This window comes from Columba livia, chromosome 18 (assembly GCF_036013475.1).
Source record: "Columba livia isolate bColLiv1 breed racing homer chromosome 18, bColLiv1.pat.W.v2, whole genome shotgun sequence".
NCBI classification, from domain to species: Eukaryota; Metazoa; Chordata; class Aves; order Columbiformes; family Columbidae; genus Columba; species Columba livia.
Window position 1 is genome coordinate 275,835 of NC_088619.1, and position 27,254 is coordinate 303,088.

A 27,254-nucleotide genomic window follows, 5' to 3' on the forward strand; every position below is an offset into this window, starting at 1 on the left:
GGCTGAGCCTTTGCCCCCTACTGGCAGCTCAGGAGCCTCATGCTGCCTTCAGTGCTGCAGCGCAGACATGTTTCTGCCCTTACCAGGCAGAAAGGAGGGGAGTCAGGAACCTGAGCATGTTTAAAAGTGATGAGGGAAGAGAAGGGGAGTGGAGAGCAGGGCCTGGGGGCTCCATTGCTGCCCCAGGCTCTTCCCCAGCTCCAGCGGGACGCAGCTGAGCTGTCAGTGTCTGGAGCGGAGGCTGCAGCCCCGGATGGCGTTTGCTCAGCCCCGGGTCCAGCAGCGGCTCTTCCTCGTGCTCAACTGCAATGAAGCAGCAAAGCCCTGAGCGCGGCAGCACAGAGCGGGACTGTCACACCCTCCCTGCTCAGCCTGACACAATACAGACACTGCCGCCATTTCTTCAAAATCCACCAACTCCACATTAAAAGAACTTTATTTTTGGAAGTTTACTCTCATTTGGCTTTGTTTGTTTTAACCACATGATGAGCTGTGTCACTGTGGTGGCATGGTACACCGTCCTATCCAAACATGCCATATAGACTTTGAATAAATAAAGCTACAAAGCCCAAGTTAATTATGTACAAAGATCTTAGGCAAAGAGACCATGTTTACAAACCTATGTACAATAAAACAAATGTAAACAGTCAAATGCAGCAGAGGATGCACAGGAAGGAAGGACCATACAGACCCCCAGGGCAAGGAGGGACTTCCCCCGCTCCTGCTGGGGCTGACAGTTTTTCTCAGCACTTGTAAATAAACCAATAGGAGCCACAGAGCATGATGAACCAGGCAGGGAGCGACGGTTTCCGAACTCTCACAAAGATGTTGCTTGAAAGACCCACAAGGTTCACAGTCACCCAAAACTGTCACAAAAGCCCAGAGCCGATGCTGTGAAATCCACTCCTACGTTACACAGATCAGAACAGGGTAGTGATGGTTACAGGGGGGTGTCATAGACAGCACAGCCCTCTAGGTTAGTGGCTTCCTAAAGCTCTCCAAGAATCCCCATTGAGGAGCTGGGAGTTTGATGGCACAGGCTGGGGACAGGGAAGCTGTGCTGGGGACACAGTGACCACTGCAGCAGCTGGACAGGTTCCTGCCCCACAGCTACAGGAGCACCCCAGGAGAAAGTTCCAGCAATGCTCAGCCCTACCTGCTCACACTAAGGCATGTGACACTGTGACTGATGTGTGCTGGGCAGGTGGTGGCCACATCCATCTCCATCCATCCCTTCCCCCCCACTTTATTCTCCCTGCCTGCTCCCACACCAGACACGATACCTGCAGTGACAGCCCCACACCTGTATTTTTTTTAAGCTGCAGTAACTGAGTCACTAACCTAGACTTGATGTCAAGTCACAAACGTCCTGAGTGTCACCACAGCCTCCCCTGTCCAAGGCCAGAGGCTCAGGGGGAGGGCAGCAGCCACCCCTCCAGAGCAGCAGGACGGTGGAAGAGGCAGATGCCAGGAAGCCATTAAGAGGAGCAGCCGCTGTTTGTGTTGTGCCAAATCTAAGTTAGAGAAGAGCTAAAGCGAGGGCTGAGGGCTGCCTGGCCACGGTCTGGCAAGCAAGACTCCTGCATCCCCTGACACAGAGCACGGCCTGGCTCAGCCTGAGGGGCCAAGTCAGAGAATGTCCACTACAGCAACAGGAGGAAATAAACTGTATTAACATGACACGAAGGGCTGTGAGCACACGGACTCCTCTGGTCACGGGGAGCAGGTCATGTTCCATCAGGGCAAGAAGAGGGAGGAAGAGGGAGCAGTTCTTCTCTTGGTTGGTTGAGAAAAGCATCCGCAAGTCCGAACACGACCTCCCACAGGCTCATACGCTGAGGGGGAGCATGCCAGGCGCTGAGGATGGTCGGGATGCTCCTAGTCCAGGGGAACCTTGGTCAAAGCCGTTTACCGCCCTGAGAAGCAACGAGAGATAAGCCGTTAAGTGACAAGCAGCCCCAGGAGACGGCACCACTCACCTCTGCCCACCACCAGAAACTGGAAGACATCACTGCATTTGTCACCCTGACTGCACAGTGGCTGCTCAGTGGGCATGGGAGTAGGGACAATACACGACCACGATGGCCCCCAGCTCTGGCCATGAAGATCAGTGTTCACCCCCAGCCAGGGACACGCACAAGCAGGTGCTCAACCCACAGCCAGGAGCTGGTGATCCAGGTGACCACACTGGGGTGGGACAAGCGGCTCCTGCACAGACACTGGGCCCGCTGGGGCAGCTCGAGTGGGTCTGAGCAGCTGAAGCAGCAGGCAGAGCCACGCTGCCGGCTGAGTCCCACCACCACTGCCCTGAACTGCTGCCTGTTTGCCCAGGAGACACCCGGGAGTGAGGTCCCCACGTCCTTCATGGGTGGCTGCACAAGCTCTGCCCAGTACCGGGGATGGACACCTGGCAATGGCACACAGGCGCTGGGAGCCGGCAGGCACTGCTGAAACCACAGCAGCTGCCGCTGCCCCTGGCACGACTGCAGTGGGGGCTCTGGGTGCCTCCATGGCCCCCCTTCCCCAAACTGTTGGGAGAGGTGCACATGGGTCTGACAACTTTTCTATCTCTCCTACAGCTTTGACACATCTTCTGTAATTAGGCTCAACACACAGCATCTGCCCTGGCTACCCCTCTGCTGACCAGCACCACGGCCTTGACAACCAGAAGTCATTATGCCCCTGTACCAGTACAGCACATCCCCCCCTGCTCTTTCCCAAGACCAGGCCCCCGCCCTTGTGGTCAGGTTTGTAACACTGAAGGTGGGGACAGAACCCCCAGCACCCCACAAGGAAGGACAGGTCCCCGCCGCAGTGTCCGTCTGCTCCCCAGCAGCCCCTGAGCCACCAGCACCCCATGAGGTGCCACCCAGGTCTCTCCTGACCAAAGTGGAGCAGGTCACACATGAGCGGCTCACAACAGTGTCCCCAGGACAGAGCAGCACAGGTTCCACACTCCTTTTGCCTGGCACACCGCTCCTGTGCGGCTTTCACTCAGCGACCTTGCATCTCCTGGATCAGGAATGCAGAAACCCTGCCAGCAAAGTCAGAGGGCTGCTGCTGTCACACTGGGCAGTGACAAAATCCTTCCCAAACAACAAATGAAGAGCTAAAACCTCAGCATTGTGAGCAAGGACAGATTCCCCTGCTAACAAGCTCCCTTCCCTGCAGAGCTGCGCTGTTTCCTGTCTTGCTTTAACATCCACAGCAGCACAGCCTGAAGCACAGCCCAGCACCAGGGGCGGAGCGGGGAGAAACCGCCGTTCCCACCTCCTCACCATTCGGCTGGACACTTCAGCTCCCATTTGAGCATTGCTGTGATCTGTTGGAAAAGGCAAGAGCATCCCTGGCTGCACCAATGGAAACCTGCTGGGAGAGGCTTAGGGGCAGATGTATTTTGCTATTTGCATTTGGATACAAGGGGCACAAAGCCAATCTGATCCCAACATGACTCTGCAAATTAAGCCCTCAGCTAGAAAGCACCTCTGCCAAGTAGGACAGGGAGGAGAAACAAAACAAAACAAAAAAACACAGCACAAACTGGGATTAAAGTGTGGTAGTTTGCTCCCTTTTGAAAGGGTTAGGGACAAGGGACACTCCACATCAGCAGCCTGGAGTGCTTATGTTTGCTGAGTCGCACTAAAGCCAAGCTCGACAGATCTGTCACGTTTCCTGCACTAAATTCAGAGCCACTCCTTGTGACCGAGGGGCAGCCGGACAGGCTGGCCCTGCCTGTGTGGGCTGCAGCCAGCGCTCTGCTCCCCACCGGGGGCACACAGGCAGGGGACAACCAATCCCCGCCAAGCCCACAACAAGTGCCATTGCTCCCCACGCAGCCTGTCCTTGCCACCCGGCTGTCCCATGCAGCTCTGCAGGGGGGGACACTACCCATCCCACCAGCAGCCTCCTCCCAGCCACTGCTGACCTGCCTCCTTGACAGAGCATCATAGAATCATTTGGTTGGAACAGACCCTCCAGATCATCAAGTCCAACCATAACCCACCCCTGGCACTGCCCCATGTCCTGAGAACCTCATGTCCTTCTGTCCAGCCCTCCAGGGATGGTGACTCCAGCACTGCCCTGGGCAGCCTGTTCCAATGCCCCACAGCCCTTTGGGGAACAAATTGTTCCTAAACCCAACCTCAACCTCCCCTGGGCAACTTGAGGCTGTTTTGTCTCATCCTGTCACTTGCTATTTGGGAGAAGAGACCAACACTCCCTATGCTACAACCTCCTTGACATGATGTATGTGAATCAAAACCAAACACACGGTGTTAGCACATGGGCTGAACGAGGGACAGGCCAAATAAAGCAGGAGAAACTTCTCAAATATTGTTGATCCTGTGGCACCAACTGCTCCAAAACTGGATTTCCACCACCTGTGGGGAGAACACCTCCCTGCAGCCACCACCACCCGACAGACCTGCCCCTGCAGGCACTTTCTCCTTTTAAACAGAGCAACACATCTCTAACCCTCTACAGACGCATGTTTAGCAGCTCAGGTGCCCTTTTCCATCTCCCAGAGGCACACATACAAGGGCAGGTGCCACAAAGCCACTGAATGCTGAGCACAGATGTCACACAGACATGACCGAACTCTGCCGAAATCACCCATGTCACAAATAATCCGGTGATACCCAAAAGAAGGGAGACCAAGCCCCATCTCAGAGCCAAAGCAGCAATGAGTGCTATAAGCACTGAATGTTGCAAGAATTAACCAGCAAAAGATGTGAAGTGCTCCCAGCACTACAACGCGCAAAAGAGACATGAGGAGGCATCTGCTGAAGATGGAAAAGACAGACCCCATTTAGAAGCCTTTTGAGATTTCCCCATTGTTTGCTAATTAAAAAAGGCAGCACAGAGTACTTGATTGTGGCAGCTTCTCCCAGGATCATGTCTTGGAGTCAGCTACCTGCATTGTTCATCTCATCCTGCTGGCCCAAACTTGCCCTCAGTGGAGAAATAAAGCTAAAGCGGCAGCTTTGATCTGCTGAGAGCCAGCCCAGTGAGCGGTGCCCAGGAAAGGGCTTTGACTAGCAGCAGCAACAGGAGGATACTGAGAGCTGGCGCTATGGCTGAGCTTACTGAGCACTAACCCAGCCACAGGTTTCTGTTGGTAACAAGAAAATGCACAAAAAAAGGGAAAAAAATCAGCATTACTGCAGTTAGAGTTAAAGGAAAATAAAATACATTAAAGAGAGCAACTGTAAAAAATAACAATGAAGTGTGCTGGATGACTCCTGCCTAAAACCCCAGAAGTGAGCTGGGAACAGTCCCTGTGCTGCGCCCCCGAGGCACCAGGCAGAGCCGGGAGCAGCACACGCATCGCTCCAGCGCTGCCCGCGGCCTGGAGACCTGCCCGCAGGGACCGACCCCAGCCAGGTCCCTCGTCTCGGGCTGCTGCCTCGGTTCCCTGTCCCTCAAGCCCGATCCAACGTGCTCTGCGGGGCCCACGCTGTGCCCTTGCTCTGGACTGCCTGAGAAACCAGGTCCTGGTGCGGAGCCAAAAGCACCAGTCACTGCTGGAAACATCCCCCTCAGTGGCTTCTGATGGATGTTTCTGACAGCCTGTCCCCGCAGTGGCGTGGACTTTGTTCCTGTTTCCAGCCACTTTCTCCACCATGAGATTTGTACTCATTAAACTGTACTCCAAGCTGTATTTTGGACTTGGCACCTCATCTCCAAGACTCCCTCAACTCTAAGTATCCAATAAAACCTCAGAGAACATTCTCCCATAGCGGAACAGCCCGGCCTGAGGACCGAATGGACGTGTTCAAAGCATACTTGGAGACCAGCCAGCAAGAAAACAAGAGGACAAGTGAGTTTTCAAGCAGGTCAGTTGTTTAAAACATGACACTCTCCCCAACAGCAGTAACAGCACAAGGAGGTAGAGGAGGTGCAAGGAGGTGTGAGGCTGAGGATGGGGACAAGGCTGTGGCAGATGAGGCTGGCAAAGACAGCACAGAGAACCTTCTGCACTCCCTCAAGAGGCTGACAACAGAGCCAAGTCCAACCCCTCATCGCGGCAGGCTGTGTCTGTGCCAAACCCCTGTGCTGCAGGACCCCTCCCGCGGCACCTGGCACCCCAATACCTCGCTGGCACGGCTGTGTCACCCCAGTGCTCCCAGCTGGCATGGGATGGGGATACGGCGCGGGAGCGCAGCTCTGTCTGCCCACATTTCAGCCCACACTGTGCTCTCCCCAGCTCCCAGCACATCCGAGACGACACTTGCTTTCCTGTTAGCCAGAACCTTGGCAACCCGCAGCAAAGTGTTGAAGGAAAACATGAAAGGGCAAACTAACTTTCAAAATTAACTAAATTAACAGCATGGTTACTTCATCCTGTATCTCCAATGTGACCGATTCATTCAAACATGCACAGATTTCAAGCAATATTAACTAGATCAAGAAAGCAAACAGAACTCAGTCTTATGGTTGCAATGATTCACAGCAGCAGAGGAGTTTATCTGAAGTATGGAGAAAGCCTCAGGCTTTGATCATAGACTATTAGTTCGTAATTAATGCTAAGAGAACTATGTCATGCAGTTAGCGTAACCACCGACTCCGCACCTCCAAGCATGAAGTTAAAACACATGCAGCTTATCAGTGCAAATGAATTCATTTACCCATGACCAAGGTGGGGAATATGACCTTTTCACGCCTAGTGGAGAAAAATTAAAACAGTTTATGCACACAATAAAGACATTCATGGGCATAGCCCTGGAGCAAAGAAATGGGGTAAAGCAAAGGCATTAAACTGAACCTCACCAGAGCTCTCTTCTTTGAGCTCAGCCTAAGAAGACTCTGTTCTACACAGGCAGGAAGGGGGTCCCTGTTTCAGCAACAAGCAGCACTCCCAGCAGCTCCACTGCTGCAAGCATGTCACCTGGATAAAGCCCAGAGCACTGCAAAGCATATTATGGGACACAGGATTACTCACCTGCGCCCGAGTTACCCACCGTCCTCTCTTTCCCAGGGAAACATTTTTGTAAAATTAACTAGGGAACAGAAAGAAGACCCTGGTTTCAGAGTCTGATGTTATGCTCAGGGTCATGGATTAAGCGTCCACTGTGTAAATGTACCTACAGCTTCACAGGATTGCTAGGAGTGTACAAGCAGAGGCACTTCTCGCATTCAAAGTTTAGCTTGTTTTATTAAACAAAGCCCAACAGATTCACAAAAATAACCTGAAAATAAATATCAACTACAAGGACTCTGACATTCAGGAGTGCAGGAAGGGGAGTGGGGAGCAGTGAAAAATGAGTTAGTGCCCCTAGTGAACCAGCAGCCTGTGTTGGCTCACAGGCTGGCTCGGCTCTGCTCTTCGAGTACCAAACCTCTGTGGAGGATGTCAAGGTCAGAGCCATTTTGTTCCCCATCTGGAACCAATTAAGAACAATTACAATGATGAAAAACAAGTATCCATCTATCTGAGAAGATCCTCAGGTGCTGTCCTACCATGGCCTGGCCTCTGGACAGAAACAGCTTTTTCCTGAAGGAACAAGGCTGCAGTAAACTAATCTTACAGCAGACATTGTTGAGTTTCAGAAAAGTAGCTAAGTCCTGACTCTTCCAATTCACCCGCAAAGCTTTGGTGCAAGCCCAGCTGTGCCCTAAAGCAATGCTCCCCTCTGCCAGCTCCTGCCTATCACAGTCTTCAGCTGTCTGCTCAGCTCCGCTCAGGACACAAAGAGCACATGTTTGTTGGGAGATGGAGACTCAAACACTTTAACCAACAAAACAGCAGAGGGAGTAAAGTAAAAGGAACTGTTGTGATGTGGCTGAGTTACCAGCATCCAATCCCTCCACCCAACCAGCTGTTCTTTAGGTAGAGGCAGCAGATTGGATCTACCATCACAAGTGGCTGTTTCAGGCCCCAGCAAAAATTAGGGGCAGGGAGGGGAGTGCAGGGGCTGGAGAGAGAGGAGAGGGGAGAAGAAAAGGCCCCTCATGCTCAGCCACCGCGCGGCACTCTGGATCCAACGCCTGCCAGCACGGTCGAGAGCTGGGCTGCTGCTGCAGCATGGAGGCATGATGGGCCTGCCCTCACGTTGGTGACAGCTTGGTTTAGCTTCCACATGCCGACAGAATTATCCAGGTTTTACAGGGCAGCCGTGGAGACACGTACACAGCACAGACACCACAATCACCCCCAGCGTGCACAGAGCTCAACAGGGGCAGCAACACCGAGACGGAGCCAGCACAAGGGGAGAGGCACAGGGCACTGACCCCGCTGTGAGCTGTCTGTGGGGTGCAGGGGAGACGGATAGGACAGTAAGGCCATGCAGGGATCAATAACAGCTTGTAGATACATCAGTCACTCCCACCCCCTTTTCTAGACCACTAAGACCCTCTGTCTCTGCTGCAGCAGTTACCTTTTAGGAGCCTGCATTACTAAGCCTTTTCCAGCTACAACCTGCTCCTAACTCAAGGCAGCCAGCCCAGGTAAGTGTGATGACAATCTGGATAATTAAAAGTGACCATACCCCACACAGCAATCAGCTTATTTGTCACACCCTGACTCAATATAGCCATGCTGCCCCGTAAGAAGAGCTCTAATCTCTACCTGGCAGCTACCATGACAGCTTACACCCAAACCCCACGTACCGTGTGAGCGCTGCTAGGGCAATGCACTGGCCCCAGTCAGCCTCGCAGTAGACAGACAACCCAAAAGTCTGTCCTATTTGCACATGACACTGACTTCATTAAGTCTCCAAACTTCTCCTTTCCAAATGCAGCAAACAACAGCGGCTCTAAAAACTCTGACTGCCAGTTTCTAAGATGCAACTTGCCCTGCTACCCACATAGCAACGTGAGTCAGCTCCAACCAGGATGACTGCGGGAAGCTCACCTTGTCTGCTCTGTTTATGGCACTCCTCAGGTTGCTAACAGCTCATTTAATTCTCAAAAATAAATTCAGGATTGAAGATGCGCTGAATATTAGCATTAAATTGTACTGCCTTGAGGTTTAACATAGAAGACCAGTGCCGTGCAGGGAACAAGGAGGGTGTTTCGCCCAGTGACACCAAGCAAAGCTCACACCACCACTGTGCTAACAACACCAGAGGAGCGCTGTGCTTTTCATCCCACTCCTCAGGGCTCCTCATACAACTACAGTGCACTGCACCACAAAAATCCTCCTGCTGAACCACTTCCCAGTGCCCCAGAGGAAGTTCTGACCATGGGTGACTCACAGGAGGCACATGGGGTAGTTTTTCCAGTGAAAGCAGTTTCTGGCTTCACAGCTGACGCACAGCACAGCCAGTACGGAAGCAGCTGCCCCCTCAATCAGCCAGAATTACAGTGTTAATGATGTTTTCTTTTCCCCTAATAAAGGGGGAAGTAGAGCAACCAGGGCACCACCATACAAGTGAGCATTTACTGCCTGCACTCAGCTGTTCTCACCAGGGAAAGCTCCACACTTGCAGTTAATGTACTTCCCCATGCACGAGTGCACCAGTAGTTATGGCAACTCCACCACCACTTGAGATTCTACTCAAGGGCACGTTCGCTCCACCAGCAGGTTTGCTGCTGGGGTTTTATATTACCAGAGATGCAGCCACCAAGAGACTATGCAGCAGAGGGACAGGCACTGACATCTTATCAGCTAAGAGACAATCACACTTGCTTTGTGCTTTGCTTTACAGAAACCGCCACTGCCACCTTCCCCACACCCTTGAGATTTTAGCTCCACAAACTGTTTGCCCTATAGGTTGAAAGCTGTAGTGGGCTAAAGACAAGCCAAGAAAAGCTTCTGCTCCATGCAGCATCCTGAAACACACTTCCCTTTAGGGCAAAAATATATCCTTACTCACCCTTTGTCAAAGAAAGTAGTATGCCCTGGATGAGGGTACTTTGTGCCATTGCTGTTCATCATGCCACTGTTAACATTCCCTGAAATGTAGGACTTCCGTGATGCCTGGTCCTTTGCGAAATTTCTGCAAGCAGCTAATTTGGATTCTAAGGCCTGTGAAATGGAAAAAATAATGACGTCAAAAAAGTAGTACCATTAAGATAAAGTATTTTGCTGTCTGAGTTCAGGCTTCATCATGACCCCATGACCAGGAGCTCAGTGTGGTCACCTTTGGGGAAAGCTGTAAACCACAGCCAGGCACAAAGGAAACCCACACAATGACATGCTGCTGCTGCTGCCAGGCATGGCTCAGTTTCATCAGAGCTCAGATTTTAAAACATGTCAACACTCAATTACCTAAAACAAGGAAGTCAACTCCTAGCAGAAGTTACCACAACTTCTTGCTTCACCAGCTGCACTAAGGCTGGCATAAGCTAATCAGAAGACTAAGAAAGAGCCTAAAGCAGAATGCTCAAGTCTGGGGAGGAACTGCATATTTAGAAAGCTGAATTTATTCCCCAGGAAAATGCCTTCTAGCATTTCTTTCTTAATCTTGGCCTGCAAAACAAAGACAGTTTCTTAAGCCCCACTGATGTGCTCCAAAACAAGAGGTGCTACAGCCACAGCACAATGAAGAGGAGGAATCAAAGTCAGCAGCTAAACCCAACTCTGTGGTCTGTGTCTCATCCCTGGTACTTCCAAACAAGTCTGGTGAGATCTTTTTCCCCTGTACAAGGTGACAGTCTCTGCCACATCTGAGCCCTGGCAAGAGGGTAACCAAAATCCCAATTCTCTCCTTTAGCTCAGAACATCATCTGCCCTTTCTGCCATCTGTCACAAACCGAGGCTTAACTTAACAGTCATCTGGTCTAGCAGAAAGTCCTTGCAAATACTTGTTACATGTTCATGGGGGCAACCAGACACTTGCAAATGTATCCACTGGAGACAAAAACTCATCTCCCCAAACATGGGGTTTGGTCCTACTCCACACAGAAAAATATTCCATCAATAAGGCACCAACATGCTATCACATCTTCTTCCAGAGAAAGGGCTGAAGGAGTCTAAGGCTTGGGATGGGGCATCCTACGAGTAGCCAAACCCACAGAAATCCTGAACATCCTATAATTATTACTAAACAAATGCTGAGCTGGAATTCTGTATCTGTGGCAGAGCATGTGTCTAAGAGCAGGCTGGGAAGGAAGCTGCTTATTTGACATTTCCTGTCCTCACAGAGCAATCACCCAGGATTGTGATTAAGCTCCCTAAATCCCCTGCAGACTCTTACTCACAATGATCCCATTTTAAACCTGTCACTCGTAACCCCAGTCGTCCTGCTGCCCTTTCAAACAAACTACGAGCTCACTGGTTCAAAATACGAGCAATGGGGTAAGTTTTAATTTCAAACTTTGCTAAAACAACTGTCTCTACTGCAGATATTGCTATTCTCGGTTTTAACCACAGAGGGAAATCAGCACCAGAGGCGAGGCACTGAGGCAATCCACACTTCACTCAAAACATGAACCACTGAGGCATGGCAACAAGCTTCTCATAACTCAGAAGTCACGTCTTGGTTCAGCTGGAAAGCCTGGCATCCTAAACAACACTGTAACAGATGTTTAAACCACTCTTCCCCACTTGCAGCAGTAATCTCTTTAAAGGCTCATGCATTTCACTTCCCCATCAACTACAGATGGGAACATTTGGCTTTCTCCAGATTTATTTTCCTACTTTCTTATCAAAATTTTCTAGATTCCCTCCTTCTTGCCCCCCCCTTTCCAGCACTCGTTGCAGATCTCCTCAGGCACGAGGAGACACCGGCAGCGTGATCTCAGCTCCCCAGTCATGTGTGCAGCAGGCACCCAGAGTTCAAGGTCCAGCTCTGCATCTTGATCTCATTACAGAGGAAGCTGCAGGCTCCATTTAAAGCAATAACAGGAAGCTGACAGTGTCTAAGCCCATATACCAAAGCGCTCTAGAAATATTTTATTCCTAATATGAATTTGGTCACACAAAATTGGCATCAGAACATTAGCAACATGCTTTAAAAATCAAGATAATTAAAAAATATACATTATCACACACTAAACACTGCATGTGGATAATCTTGAAACTACAGCATGTATTGAGCACGGGCCGAGGCCTTGTTGTAATTATGCACAAGGATGAAAGCTCAGTGAGAACAGCACAGAGCCAGGAATGCTTCAGTCCCAAGCACTCACCCCCACTTTCCGTAACAGGTCTCCCACAATGTTGAGTGCAGATATTCTAGCTGAAGGAGTAAGGGGGCTGGTACCAAATCCGTTCGGTATAGCTGCAAACACAGACACATATTATATGCTCTACTCCTCCACGGTCCTTTTTTTTAAAATAAATTTGAATAAATTGACTTCTACATAAAATGGTAAATCTAAAATCCTACTTCAGACTCTTCATACAGTTGTGCCACAATAACACGCAGACAACATGATCACTAGCCATGGAAACATGAAAAAGCTTAATTCCTGTCCGCTGCCTGCTTTCCCATTAGGCCTACAGGCAGAGTTCACGCCCCCTCCAGCTGCAAGGCTACTGCCCACAACCCACCTAATCCAACCAGAGCCTCCTCTGGAATCTACTCCTCATAATTCAAAAAATAATGTATTAATCCTTGTGATTGTCCAGAGCCTTCCAGATGGGGAGTGGAACTGGACTAACATCCTGCTGCCTCACAAAGAAAACAGTATGGGTGGAAACACCAGACTGTCAGAATCACTGGCCACTCCTACTCCACGATTAGGCAGAAATATTACTCACTGCATTTCCCTGCAGTCCAAAATGTTTTCAGTGCTCTCATGCAGGCATCTACTGCAGAGTGCAAACCTCATCCTGCCAAAAGCAGTATCTAAGCTTTCCTGTCCTCCTTTTCTGTGCTATTTACTCATTATGCTCCCTAAATGCACCTGGTGCTCCCCAGGATTTAAACACAATGCATGTGGGATCCACACACACCTTGCATTTACTTCAAGTTCACTAACAAGCACCTAGTCTGAAATTGTTTTTTAACAAGCTGAACATACTGCCAAACAACTAGACACAGTTTCTAAGAATCACACCTTTTGGGGAAGGAAAACTATTTTCTGATCCTTTTCCCACAGGCGTAGCTGGCAAGGAGAGAGACGCCTGGACAGCCGAATCCATCTTTTCACAGTCTAGAGTTGGAGAACTGGGTGCTGACTTTCGGGTGACTTCTTGTTGCCTTTCCCGAACTGCTAGCTCTTGCCGCAAGTCTAAGGGTTGAGAGAGAGGAGAGGGAGAGGGAGAGGGAGAGGGAGAGGGAGAGGGAGAGGGAGAGGGAGAGGGAGAGGGAGAGGGAGAGGGAGAGGGAGAGGGAGAGGGAGAGGGAGAGGGAGAGGGAAAAAAAAAGAAGAGGGATTAGATGCAAACAAACAATACATTACAAGGGGATTGATCCTTTTGGGCAGAGCAACTTAACCTTTCAGAGACCTCTTATTCCTTGCCTTGATCTGGCACAGCATGTAAGAGCAAAATTAGTTGTATAATCTATTACAGCTTTTTAGTCATCACAAATATTTAGAACTGATTTTAAGTAAAACAGCACAGCTGAAATCAAAAATCTATTTGGGCTCCTAGAAGAGGATTTGTGGCTGTTTGATCAGAAGTGTTATATTTGAGTCTGACATCATCTCAGTTCTTTCAGTGGCTGGTGTTCTGCTTGCTGTCAGGGGGAATAACATGCAGATTTGCTACCCTAACAAATGCTAAAAATTTCCAAATGACTCATCCAAGAAACAACATGTTTTTTGTCAATTATTCTAGTGTTCTAGAAAACAGGCCCCTAGGTTTTGCCATTATTTTCCACTATTATTGCCCTAACCCCGAATTACAATACATGCATTTCCTCAGAAAATACTGCATCTCCCTTTTCATATTTATTGTAAAAACCCTGTGCTTCCAACAGAAGCTTTCAACTTGTGAGGCATAAACTTGGTTCAAAGAGGCCTTAACTGAGGAATTATTTTAGAAAGCTTCACTTGGGAAACAAAGTTGAAACCCACTAATTAAACTACATTAATGACAGGCACCAGCTGATGAACAGATTGTCCCCACTACTAGAGAAATCACTTTCCACCAAACATTTCAAAAACGCTTCTCCAGCATCCTCCATGTGGAATCCACTGGGGAATTCCCAACTCCAATCAAACCCCAGAACACTATCCCAAACATCTCCCATCCCACAGGTCTAACCGCAGTCTTTGGAACACCTTAAATAAACCAGGCAATTTCTAACAGGTTTAGAAGGAACACAGGAGACGAGATTTTTCAGAATAAAGTTATTTCACCATTTATCATACATTTCTCTGCCATTTCCTGTGATTTCCCTTCCTGTATAAGGCATAAAATCACAGCAAGTGGGAACTTTTGAGGCACACTTCCTCAGTTCTCTTGTATCTGTGGAACATAGTATTTTCTTACCTGTCTTTAAAATCCTGAATTAATCTCCTATTTTGTCCTACATGAGGAAATTTTTCCTCTTAGCTACACTGGACATGCAAAGAATAGAGAGCATACTGTTAAGAATACCTAACACATTCAGGTGAGGTCTCATTATGTGAGGCTTTCTATAAACATGAGCTTTGGTTGCTACACATCTCTGTTACCAAGCCAACAACATACAAAGACAGAACTAATCGAGCAAGCCGTACCTCTCGCTTCATCCTTTAATCTCTGTACAGAAACTAGCAACGATTCCTTGTCATCCAGTTCACTTTCTAAAAATGCATTTCTCTCAATAGCCTGGTTCAGCCTTTGTTCAAAGTCTTCCAATGAAACTATTGTTGCCCTAGAAACAAAATCCAGAATATTAGGTTCTTCAGCTCAGCTAACATAAAAGCTTATTCAAAAACATACGAAGAGAAAAATGTTAGCATAGTCTACATTCAAGTTAGTAATTTGAAAGCTATAGAAATGCTTCTTAGAAAGAACTAATGATCTCCAAAGAAGCAGGGGGTACAATAAAAAGAACGTGATAGCATCTGGCTCTCAGAGATGCACCACAGAGCTGGGAAAGAGCCAGTTCAGCGCACCCACCTCCATTTTTCCCAAGCCGTATGTCTGATCAGTGCATTAGCTCCGGCAGTGCTGTGCTCAACAAAGCTCTGGACGGGCAGCAGCCCCGCGAACACAGAAAGCAGAGCACTGGGATGTCACCTTAGACCCAGTTTGTTCCATGATGTCAGTGGGATAACTCATGTGTGTCAAAAGTTAGTCATGAGGTTAAGAGCCTTGTGGAAACAGGGCCTCAGCTCTCAGATCTTTTTGCCAGTTAGCCAGCGGCTCATTCCTGGTCGCACTGAATCAGTGGCAACATTCCCATTCAGCAAAATGCAAACATGACCTACTCCAAAACTGGGTGTAACAGCAGCCTGCTCATTTTATGCATATATAAAGGGCACATTTGTTCCCTAGAGTCATTAAGCTGTTATGCAAGGGAAGAAGAGACTCCTTTGGCCTGTTTTATTTAAAAGGGACTATGTAAAGCATTAGTTTCTTACTTCACAGGGGCTCTGAGCTACAAGGATCACAAACAGATGAGAAGAGTCACTGAGCTGGAAGTATCACAAGCAGTGCCCTGCCCTGGCCTGCTCTGAGCCTGCTTGCACTGCTTGTTTCTCACAGGACCTCAAAGCACTTTGGTCCTTTCTTGCTGTAACATAGTGTCACCAGCCACTGGAGGTGAAAACTGCACTGTGCAAAGTGTCTTGGGGTTTGCTCAGGTTTTTCTGAATGTGTGTTATTTTCCCTTTCAAGGAATAACAAAATGATCAATCTGAGTCGCAAATAAAAGATCTAGTGAAAACTCCAAGGAAAGAGTTTTGCAGCCTTCACCTCTTTGCGCGTTCCAAGTCATCGTTGGCCTGCTCCAGCTCCCTCACATACTTATGCAGCTGATCTTTAATGGCCCGTGTCTGACTCAGGTCATCCTCCAACAACGACACTTGCTTGTAACTTTGCGCATACTGGTGCTCCAGTTTCTCCTGAAATAACGAAACAGTGAGATAAATATCAGTCATGTACATTCGTCAAGTCATCAGTAGTAAAACAGGACAAAGAAAGTAAGAAAATTGCTGCAGATTGCTGATTTGGGATTGCTGGTAATACAGAAAAAGCACAGGAGAGGCAGAAGGAACACACTCTGAACATCAGAAGTGGACATAAAATAAAACCACAAATGCTGCATTGAGCACAGACACCTCGCCATGACGCAGCTGGCTGCTCGGAGATGCATCCCTGCATCTGCTCCCAACAGCCTGCACTGACAGCTGCTCTGAAGCCTCAAATATCCAGGAAGCCTGAGAGAAATCTAACTGCACAGTTGCCCCTGCAGTGCCTCTCCCTTGACAATAGCCACACTGTTACCAGATACTGTCTGACAACTCCATGAGCAAAAATGAGAGCCAGTGAAATCCATTACAAAACCTCCAGGTCCACAGGCTCATCTTCAAAAGACTGGAAGAATTCACTCCCAAACACGCTCTCACCAGCTCTGAGGGTGCCAATAGGGGCTTATTGAAAAACTACTGACCTTATAAAACACATACCAGCCTTACAGATACAGCTGGGATGGATACACAAACAAGTAATCCCATAAACTTCACTTTCACTGGGTAGGTTTCCAACCTCTGTCTTTGTTAAAATAATCCAAGACTACCAAAAAAAATTATGCTTTTCCAAGATTCCAAAAAGAGGCAAGAACTTGTTAACACAGAGGCATCAATTACAAATTACCCTCTGCACATGGAGATCCTTCTGCAATTCCCGTCTCCACACATACAGCTGGTAGAGAATGAAGTAGGAGATTCTCTCTGAAAGATGTGCACACGTCTTCAGCTTTCCTTAAGGTCTCATAAAACCAAGGAGACCTTCTCAGCAAAAAAATAACGTTGCAAAGAATGACAACAATGCAGTGGTCTGACAAAACATTCTTGTATTGTCCACCCTGTTGCTACCCTGATGTTGCCTGTGTAACTAATAAATCTACTGCTTGGCAAAACATAGAGGCCACAAACAAATGAGCACAAACTCCATGACAAGATGTTCATGATGTGAACAAGAAAAATTCCATCAGATATTTCCCTGGTAAGATGCCAGCCTTATTTGGAGCACATGCCACATTTAAGTCTGGATCTTAAACAGACAACTCCTTTACTTCATTTGGATCCTCTGTGATCAAGAACAGACCAGACAATCTAAAATGAGAAAAGACCTACCTTTAGTGTTTCCACTTCATACTTCAGTCTTTGGTTATCTGCTTGCAAATCTCTGTTCCTCTGTTCAGCTTGCACTAGCTGTGCCTCCAACTCAGCTTCTAATTCTCTGCTTCCCTCCTGAAATTCAGCCAGCTCTTCACGAGCTTCCTGGAAGCTGTAAGGAGAGGATTTCATCAGCTGAAAATCCGGCATTAAAACAAAATCCACAGCTCTTCTAAAAGGGTAAGCTGAAAAAACAGGAGTTTTAAAATACTTAAGTGTCATTCATAGACCTCTAAGGAGAAAATGAAAAATGGGGAAACAGAGGAAGTACATTAAGCTTAGGTATAAAAGGAAATTAATTCTCTTACATCAAACCAAAGACCTACATTAAATGCATGTGTGAATACAAACCTGTCTAGAGGTTATTTACAGGATTCATGGGGGTCTGAAAACCACTTTGTACTCCATTAGCTTTCACTGCTAGCAGACTTGATAAAGTCAATGAACTAGGCAAACATTTAATCTGATTTTGGTCAAAAACTGTAAAAGAGAACAGCAGTTTCTGGATCTCTGCACTACCTCAAAATTTAAGGTTCTTGAAAAGCACCAAGGTTTGAATCTTAAGGTTACCAAGCACTTTGGCAGGGAGCCAGACATACCTATCTTATACCTCTGCAAGTTACTAAATACTGGAAGTAGCCACTCCACATTCTTGGCTTATTAAATTTACATCTTTCCCATATGTAATGCTCATCTCTTAGCAAGCAGCAGAAAAAACTAAAAAGGCTTTAGGAAACAACATACCCATTGGTGTCCAATACAGAATTTTCTGACACCCAAAACCAGCTTGGGGTTCTCCACAGGCCCATCACCTCCCTGCCAAAAAACCCCAAAACCAAACAAAAAAGCAACTTGCGCCATAGGTTCTTTGGGCTTGAGAAGGGTTTAACTGGCTTCACCCCAACTACACATGAGGAACACTGAAAGCAAAGAAAGTTTTCCAAAGAAAATAAACTGGGGAGTCTCCAATGCCCCTCCCCCCCACCCCCAACAAGGAGGGAAAAACAAAACAAAACAAACAGCCCACCCCCACAAGAAGCACAGCTTTATTCAAGACAGCAACCTCTCCTGTTGGTTTTGGTGACCAAAATTTCCTATGCCCCCTAAAAGATGCAAACAACCGGTACAGGCTGGACTATGAGGTACAAAACACTTCAATAAAGTGCAGCACCAAGTCAGCCACTTTTCATACCAGCAATTCAACTACAAGAAGCTCAAGGGAACAGTAAAGATACAAGACAAGTCCTAAGGCGCCTTCTTATGATAAATGTCAAGATACTACTAAAGGCAGCACTTTAATTATAAAATGATGCACATGATCACAAAAGGGCTCTGCTCTTGCTCAAACATGCTCGGAACATAGCCTGGAGTTCACGGCACATAACACTGTGCAAGAGACACTCAGCTCCCACAAGGCTGGAAATTTTAAAGCTAGATTTAAAGCTGGAAATGCAGAGATTCTTTCTAAAATTTCAAACAGTCACATTGGTGTAGCCTTACAGAGAAATAAATTAAATAATGGTCCAGCCTGCAAATCTACAACAGTACCTCTGTTTGTACTTCAAGGAAAGCTCTTTCCAATACGCAGTTTCCTCCTTTGGACTGGAAAATGTTGGGATTTCTTCACTGTCCATGATCAATACGACCTGCAGGAGACAAACATAAGAACATGCTCAAGATAGACAGGCAGATCGCCCCCAAAACTGCTGCTAAGTACCAGAGGCAGCTCAATCACAACACAGTGACAAATCAGAAGTCTGATGCAAAAGAGTGTTTATAGTAGATGCAGAGCCCATGAATCACCTTCGAACCGCTGTGGTTTCGCAGCCAGGTGCACTCCGGGGAGCAGACACCTGCTGTGGCTCAGCACATGTCCGGCAGCTCCCAAATTGCAATTCAGGTTATCAGGAAAAGGTGAAGAGCTTGATCGCCACAGTCTTTCTGACGGCGGCTTCCAGACTCGGCACCCACAAGCAGGAGGTTAATGATCCCCAGCAAGCGTCATTCAGCACAGAGACCTGCTGCAACAAGCAACGTAATTTTATCCAGCTTCTGCAAATGCTCCTGCAGGAACCCAAAGTAAGACCAGAAATTCTGGCTGTATTTTGTATCTGCCACTGAAACAGCAGTTAATGCCACAAGCTCACTTAGGGCCACAGTTGATAAGAATATAAAAACTTACAGCTGTCATAGTCTCCCCTTTCATTCATAAAATGTTCTGAAAGAGATTTTGGCTTTTGTTGCTAACACAACAATGCAGACTGCAACTCCTGTTAGAGCTGAAAAGGCACATAATGAGCAAGGACCAACACTCTGAGGCCAACCACTGACACGTCAGGCTGCGGAGATTAAAATTAAATTTACTCTTCCTGTGTTGAGTCCTAGCTAATTCCTGCTTTTGTATAAAACATACAGGCCACAGAAGTGGTCCAAATAGTTTTGCTGCCTCTGTCCTGAAGTCAAGACTCCAATTCTGTTATTAACACCCAGATAAGAATAAGCTGAAACCAACCTCTTCTCTCTTTAAAGCAGAGGCTTTAAACAACACTTGCAGCAAGCTCAATCAATCAGTGATAGCTGACCTAGAAGGCCTGGCTTTCACATTCTAACAGGCATCAATAGCCAACACTGACGCCTCAGACCTAAAATTGTCACATTAATATGTCCTGCATCTCAGTGACCCACATTTTAGACACCTAAAAGTGGGACAAATCAATCCCATGCTGTCATCAGAGGGCAGACAGGCTCATTTCACACACTGGCACTTAGCTCACAAATAAAATGAGGTAGAACCAGCACATTTGTTCTTCAGCTGAGACTGCAGCTGTCACAATCCAAGGGCATGAGATGAAATTTATCCAAAGGGTGCAAAGCACCTCAAACACCCCAACTCCGGCATTGTGTTTATTTAACTTTACAGCTTTTACTTTTGGAAGCAGATTTGTCATGGATCAGATCTCCACGCTGCCTGAGAGATCTGATAGTGTTTAATTTTCTGCACTGCCCTGTACTGAGAAAATAAAACATACAAGTGGAGACATTACAATTCCTTCAGCTCACGCATCTTCAGTCCTTCAGTACCTTGTCAGATAAAAATTTCTTTGGGTGTACTTGCTTCAGCAGTTGCATCTGTTACCAAGGCAGCTCAATCACAACACAGTGACAAACCAGAAGTCTGATGCAAAAGAGTGTTTATAGTAGATGCAGAGCTCATGAGTCACCTCCAAACCCCTGTGGTTTCGCAGCCAGGTGCACTCCGGGGAGCAGATCTGCTGTGGCTCAGCACATGTCCGGCAGCTCCCAAATTGCGATTCAGGTTATCAGGAAAAGGTGAAGAGCTTGGCTACCACTGTGTGTTGTCTGTAACACCAGTCCCACACTGATCTCGCTGAAACCGCTTCCATAAAAGCCTTCTGACCTTTCCCTTTAAGGCACTCAGCTCTATACGGGTAGACCCTGAGAGGCTCAGATCAGCAAGTAGTACATTTTCCCCCAAAATAAATGAGGCATAGCACAGAACACAGTCAGCTCCCACAGCTCCAGAAGAGCTGATCTCAAAGGTAAACAGCCAGGAAGCCACCCATCAGCAGAATTCAGGATGCATTTAGAGAAAAGTTTATTCAAGGAAGTATCTGACATAATTTCTATTTACGGTATAGAAACACAAGCCTATCAAAGCACATGCATATGCCTGGCAGAAAGCAACTCCTAAGCATTATCAGAACATAACTAGACAATTTTAAACATCTCACATGTGGGAGATCGGTTGCCCACAGAATACCAAGAGTTTAAGAAAAACTGCTTTGCTTCAGCCTGTCACCAGTGTCCCGGCTCGGGGCATTATGTGAGGAGCTGAGAAACAGCACAACAAACCCTTCCTATTCACAGGCTTCTTTGCATATGTGGCACTTGGAGAATCGAGCCTTTGACAAACAACACTGAGGCTTTCAGGACACAGACAGGACAATGCAGCAGCGTCTTCCAGGGAAAATGAGAGCAGGCTTATGCTGCTGCCCACTCGAAATTCATGACAACACAGCTCAGCATTCATGCAGCACCCTGGGAAAACTCAGCTACGTGGGCATAACTCCAGGATCCGAAGCAGCTCTCAAACAAGAACTACGTTCAAAATGCAGTGGCTCCTTTCAAGCCCCCCCTTACACAGTCAGAAGGACAGAGTAACTCTCTGCTGTTAAAACCAAACCGCTTTTCCAAGCTGTGATCTTTCTAAAAAAAAAAGAGCAGCAAGCAGCTGGTAGTTTAAGATCTTCTCAAAATGCTGGTGGTTTTGCAGAGGACAAATCTGGTTTCCCACCTACAAAAGCATCCTTACAAGTGAGACGCTCAGTATCCTCTATATATTACAAGAACCAAAGGCTGAATCCAACATGTAGCTGAAGTAACTAAACTAACATGCAGACAGTATTTTTCAAGTAACTTAAGGAATCTTGCATTGAAGGCCAAACTGAAATCTTTATGGAACCACCTTTCAGCTAAGTCATGAAAACACAAACATAGCTTGAAGTGTAACATAGCACCTTAAAAAAGCTTCCCAGACTCTCCATGTGACTGGTGGCTGCTGCTAGGGTTTGGATCAAATATCAGACCAAAACACTAAGCTTGAAATATAACACGATGCTTCAACTTCTACTCACCCCTTCCACAGCCGGGAATCCACTCCACCCTGCTCTCAAAGTGAACTTAACCCACTGATGCACTGTGGTAAGGATGAGCTATGGATTCTGAGTACTGCTCAGAGGCAGCCGCAACTAACCCAGTATTTACCTGCAGCATCTCGAGTTGTTGAATAAACCATTCTTCCCGATTTTAATCACGCCACATTCTCCTGCTCAAACGTAGTTTATTAATATTTGCCATATAAAGTGAATTAATATTATTTAATGTTCATAAACAGGTTGTCTTTCTGCACATAGGCAAGCAGTTTTCTTCCTCACAGGCCTGTTTGCCCAGTATTTTCAGACACCAAACACAAACACTTAAGCAGAGGCCAAGTGAGGCCACTCCAGTGTGACAAGCCACAGTGCTGACCCTCCCCCACCCACACTCTGCTGCCCCACCACTGAATGCAACATACATCTCCACTGATCTTTGAAACTAAACCAGGAACTACCTAAAATAAGACTCAAAGAAATTCTGCCAAGCTCACATCTGGCCTTGAGTTCTGGAGATAAAAACCCATTCTGGCTATCGGAGTCCCCAAAACTGCCAAGTGCCATGTAATTGCCGCAGTCATCCCCTTCTCGCCAGAATGACTCTGCTGTTGGGTGCTGGCACCATCCAGAGCTGCCGCAGAGCACAAGAAGGACTATCAGCAACCAGGTCTTTTTCCTCATCCCATTTTATGCTGATTCACAGACAGAAATGCAGAAGAAACCCTGTTTCCACCATTTTTCATCTTGTCAAACCATGAGAACTAAGAGGTAACCCCCTAAACCCCTGAAGCTCCAAATTTTTTTTTTCCAAAATTCAATGAGGATTCAAAGTAAAGGAACCTGAGCACTCCAGCCAAAAAATCTACACAAATCTGCATTGTCTTGCACTTATTAGAATACAGAAAACAAACAAACAAAAGCCATGGATTAGATTTCCCCAATCAATTTGTGCTTGCTTTTCCTTATCCTGAATTAGGAGCTGGAGGCACTTTCATCTGTGTTTTGGAAGGCTGCCTGCTTCGGAAAGTGAACCTCTGTCTTTTCCTGCAGTACTATTTTTGAACTGAATGTTCTCTGGTGAACCACAACAAATGCCTCCTTGCCTCTTACAACAGCAGCATATGAGCTTTCAGGGGAGGGGAAAAAAAAAAAGCAGAGCATCAGCACAACACTCCTTCCCCTGCCATAATAATAAATCCTGCATTGCCACAGGAGGCAATAATCAAATCCTACCTGCAGGAACTTTGTGCCAAGCTCAGACTAAGTCTTTAAGATAACCAAATACCATACAGTAAAGCCCTGTTATCTCAACAGCCTCTCCTGGAATCAGTCTTATTAATCAAATAAAACAGGTATGCTTTACATCACATGGCCAAGGTTCACACACCTTGTGAATATATAACATCCAGTGGGGGAAAAAAAGTCGATGAGTTAGCAAGCGCTGGGATGCACACCCTGAAACCAGAAGAAAGGTACTGAAGCAAGAAGCCTCTTTTCAGAAATGAAGCTACAACTACCAAAGGTGTCAGAATTCAGTATTAAAAAACATTTACCCCTTTCACAAACATGGGAAATTTAAGACACCCAATGCCTATTTGTCTCCAAGTAACACCACTGAAGTGACTTAAAAAGTAAAATCCAAATAGGTTGGTGCTGCCAGTGCAGGTCCAGTATCTGCAGAGATGAAGAAAAGGCCCCTGGAGTTGTGCATGTCCCAGAACAACCTGGCCCTGACTACAAGAACAATTTGCTCCCAACTCCATTCCCAGAAAACCCAGAGGGACGAATCCAAGCAGAGCAGAAGGGTGCAGAATAAACAGGAACCCGAGAAGGAAATGAAGGCTGAGAAAAGGATATGCTTCTCCCTGCCTTGGTCTTTGGAAAACCACCTCTTAGGACAGTCAGTGAGACCTGACGAGCACCAGGAGCACTGATCCCGACTCTTACACCGCTGGCACAGGCTGCCACGTACCTGCACGCCCCCCACCACCTCTGGAGACCATCCATCCAACCTGCACCTTCTCAAACTCACAGTTGCCTGGTTTATCTTTAAACCTTGAAAAAGGACCGCGCATCCTACCCAGAAGCAATGAATTTATCTGAGAGCTTACAACACACAAAGGGCCGGTGACTAATGATAACACACAGGTCCCTTGGGCCTCCCTATTATCTCAGCAATTAATAGCTTCCCGATGACAACATTCCCTGGAAAGACAGTGGCCAGAGAGCTAAGATGCTTTTTTCCTGTCTCTTGGTCACTTGTCATTCTGCAGTGTCCAGAAGCACTTGGCACAGGTTTCTTCCAAGAGGAATGAGTTCTGTTGCTTTCACATCACTGAAGTTCTACCAGTGCCAGGGAGGGGAAAATGGCTTTGAAAGATACCACCCAAAAGCTTGTTTCAGGCCAGCCACCAACAGAGGGGGCCTCGGGTCTCTTCAGTAAGCACTTAACAAGATGAGAATTAAAAATAAATCCCCAAACCCTACGTTGATCAGGAGAGGGAAGCAGCACAATCTACTGCTGAGCTGTATTGACAGAGTGGCCCTCAAGGGACACAATAATCATGTCAAGAAAAACATGCTTTGACGGGTATGTCTTATTCTGCCCATGGACAAGTGCAGCACAGTAGTGAAAAGGCAGTTTGCTTCAACACACTTCCTAGTTTATCGTGATTATGTTTGTGGTGTCACAAACTTCAATAAGGACTATAAAAACACCATTTCCTTTCTGTAGTCTGACTTTCCCTGCATCTCAAAAATAACTGTCATAGACTGAGGGAATAAATAGTACTTTGTTGCTGTACCTTTTGGCAGTCTACTCCCAGACATTCTCCAGAGACAAGACTCCTTGGTCACAGCAAGGTCACAGACATCAGTCTTGTGCTTTCTCTCCACTTTCTTCTTTGCCTTTCACTTTTCTTTCCTTCTCCACCAAATGAGGAATTACCTTATGTGTCTGCAACCTCTACATAGTCAGGAAAAAAAGGAGGGCTCTACTCCAAAGAGGAGGAAGGAAATTAAATCACTATGCCTCTGAACAGATCCCTTCATCCCTGTAACTCCCAATGACATGCAGGATCAAATCTTCACATGTGTGAACTGAAAGGAGAATACCTGGGCTCTGCCTCCATGTACAAACCATAAACACACAGTCCAGCCAGCTCTGGATCTGAAAACAAGACAGAGCATCTGTTCCAGGGCAGACCTCACACTATTAATCCAAAAGACACAGTACTTACCCACACTTGTCACATCCTGTATAACTGCAGTTAACTGGCACTATCAACCAGCACACTTGTGCAGTCACATTGCTGATGTATCAAAAATAAATATAAACAATAAATATAAATCCTGCTAGCCACTTTTCTGCCCTGGGACAGCTCCCTCCTCTTAGTTACTAACACTTCTAACAACACCCCCTGTGGTGCCCAGGAATTGTTTCTGGGGAAACAAAAAAAAAACCAGAAATACCCAAAGAGCTCTTATTCTGCAGTTTCACATATTTAACCACCTCTGATGGCAATGAATGCCACAGGCCCCGAAAAGTGACCTCTGCTTCTTCTCCTCACTCATGACCAAGTCAAGATAGTTTCAGAGGGAACAAAGAAGCCCTGAGTCACCAAATACTCCCAGCGCAAACTGGTCGAGAGCAACGAAGCTGGGCTGTGGGTGGGTGAGGACAGTGCTCCTCCTCCCTAGGAAGAAGATATATTAACTGGAAGTCACTCAACTGGAAGTCTAACTCTAGTAATGTCTTTCCTCTTGTGTCAGATGTGTTCATCCTTTACGGCACGTCTGCTGCAACTCAGGTCAAACTCATCACACTGCAAGTACAAGGCAGGGACTACTCGAATTTGGTTCACGTTTATACGAAATGTAACAGGACTCCTCAGAAGGAGGCAATAAAAACCTCAGAGAAAAACCCTCACAGAATTACTGAAAAAATATTCAGTAGACATGTACCCTGGTCATCTGATCCACCGAGTATTTCATGAGATCGCAGGCAAATCATACATCCAGTTTCCCCTCTGTGACTGGGGAAGGGAAGACAGAAACACAAACACCTTCTGGGACAAAGGCATCCACAAAGGAGGCACAGTGGCTGTGAAGGGAGCCGCCGTGCTCCCTGGTGACAGCCCAGGCCAGTCTCTGAACCTCATTCTGCCGCATGTTTCTGCACACACACCCGGTAAAGTCCCTTTGCATTTGGAAATTGCTCTGAAGAAGGAGTGAAGTCAAAAGCAATTCACCATCAAAGCCAGCCTGGCTGCCCCGGGGCAGCGTGGGGACCGGCACGGAGCACAGCCCACCCCCAACCCGGGGAGAGCAGGGAAAACAAGTGTCCTCTGTGTCACACAGCACACGAGGGGCGGCCCCAGCGCCGGGGACGGCGACACGCGGGGTGAGTCCCCCCACCTGCCGCCCCTTGCCGACCGGCGGGCAGCCAGGAACACCCGGGAGCTGGAAGGGCTCCGTAGGTTGGACAGTTTTGGCTTAACCCACCCGAATTCTGCAATTTCGCTCTGATCTTTGCCTCACAAGCGCACCCTTGGGTTGCTGGAGCCGCCTTCCCTCCCTGAGACCCCCGTGTCCCCGGCCCGACGTCCGTCCCCGCCACGAGGCGTGACGAGGGGAAGCCAGAAGCGATGGTGCAATAAGACAACGCGTTTCCGTCCTGCGGGCCTGGGCCCCGCCAGCAGACCCGGCAGAGCGGGCAGCCCGGGGCCCAGAAGCGGGAGGCTGAGGGCGAACCCGCGCTCGGCCGCCGAGCCTGCCCGCGGGAAGGCAGCCCCGCACCCAACACAGCTCCTTCCCTTACGCTCAACTGAAAATACCTTTAAAAAGGGGGTTTTCTCCCGCAGATCGCTGCTCCCGGGCAGGCCCGGCCGCTCCCGGCGGGAAGGGGCGCCAGGACACCGCCTTACCCCCCGCGCTGCCGCGGCCCCTCAGGAGGCGACGGACGGGAGAACCGGCTCGCGCAGGGCGGCGGCCGGACAGGGGAGGGGCTAGCCGGGCCAGTCAGTGACAGGCACTCGCTTCCACCAATGGAAGGCGGGGAACGTGCGCCGCCAGCCAACAGAGCGCGGGGGAAGGCGGGACCTGCCCCGTTGTCAGTTTGCAGCCAATCGGCGGCGGAGTGCGGGGCCCGCAGCCCCCGGCACCGCGATGGGCGCCCCCCCCTCCACCGCGTCTACCTCCCGTCCTCCCCGTTCCACCTCCGCCCGGCTGGCGGTGGCCGCGGGGATCCCCAGCCTCTGCCGCCCGCAGCCGCCACCACTCACCGCGGCGCATCCCCTGTCACAGCTGCAGCATCGCCTGCCGGCGGCAGGTCTGCCTTATCCGGGTACTCCGGAGGGCGGGGCCTTGCCCGTGATGTAACGGCGGGGGGGGACGCGGCAGGCACGCAGGGGAGGGGGC

At 48.2% G+C, this 27,254-nt stretch overlaps 1 protein-coding gene across 9 annotated transcripts; it reads right to left on the bottom strand.

The window, feature by feature from the left end:
- Positions 1–418: 418 nt before the first annotated feature.
- On the bottom strand, positions 419–27,254 carry NDEL1 (nudE neurodevelopment protein 1 like 1). 9 transcript variants are annotated; one of them, XR_010466922.1, is made up of 11 exons: positions 27,119–27,254; positions 18,712–18,809; positions 17,122–17,275; positions 15,740–15,888; positions 14,557–14,693; positions 12,946–13,119; positions 12,073–12,164; positions 9,816–9,967; positions 6,769–6,905; positions 6,627–6,661; positions 419–1,916 (listed from the first exon to the last, which is right to left on the bottom strand). XR_010466922.1 is itself a non-coding variant. In XM_065034335.1 (10 exons), exons 2-10 carry the CDS (start codon positions 18,795–18,797, stop codon positions 1,909–1,911), a joined length of 987 nt encoding a protein of 328 aa, XP_064890407.1. In that variant the 5' UTR covers positions 18,798–18,809; positions 27,119–27,254; the 3' UTR covers positions 419–1,908. The 9 variants fall into 9 exon arrangements, 6 of the variants coding, with proteins under 6 accessions (XP_064890407.1, XP_064890406.1, XP_005513136.2 ...); XR_010466920.1 differs by lacking the exon at positions 27,119–27,254 and adding an exon at positions 26,672–26,842; XR_010466923.1 differs by lacking the exon at positions 27,119–27,254 and adding an exon at positions 18,967–19,152.

What these genes read in the sequence shown, in the direction of transcription:
- NDEL1 (XM_065034333.1), bottom strand. Translation starts at nt 18,797, where the DNA reads ATGGACAGTGAAGAAATCCCAACATTTTCCAGTCCAAAGGAGGAAACT. An exon ending in GACTTGGAACGCGCAAAGAG is followed by an intron (nt 14,694 to 15,739) that starts GTGAAGGCTGCA and finishes TTTTGTTTCTAG; the next exon opens with GGCAACAATAGTTTCATTGG. An exon ending in TAGTTTTCCTTCCCCAAAAG is followed by an intron (nt 12,165 to 12,945) that starts GTGTGATTCTTA and finishes CTGTGTTTGCAG; the next exon opens with CTATACCGAACGGATTTGGT.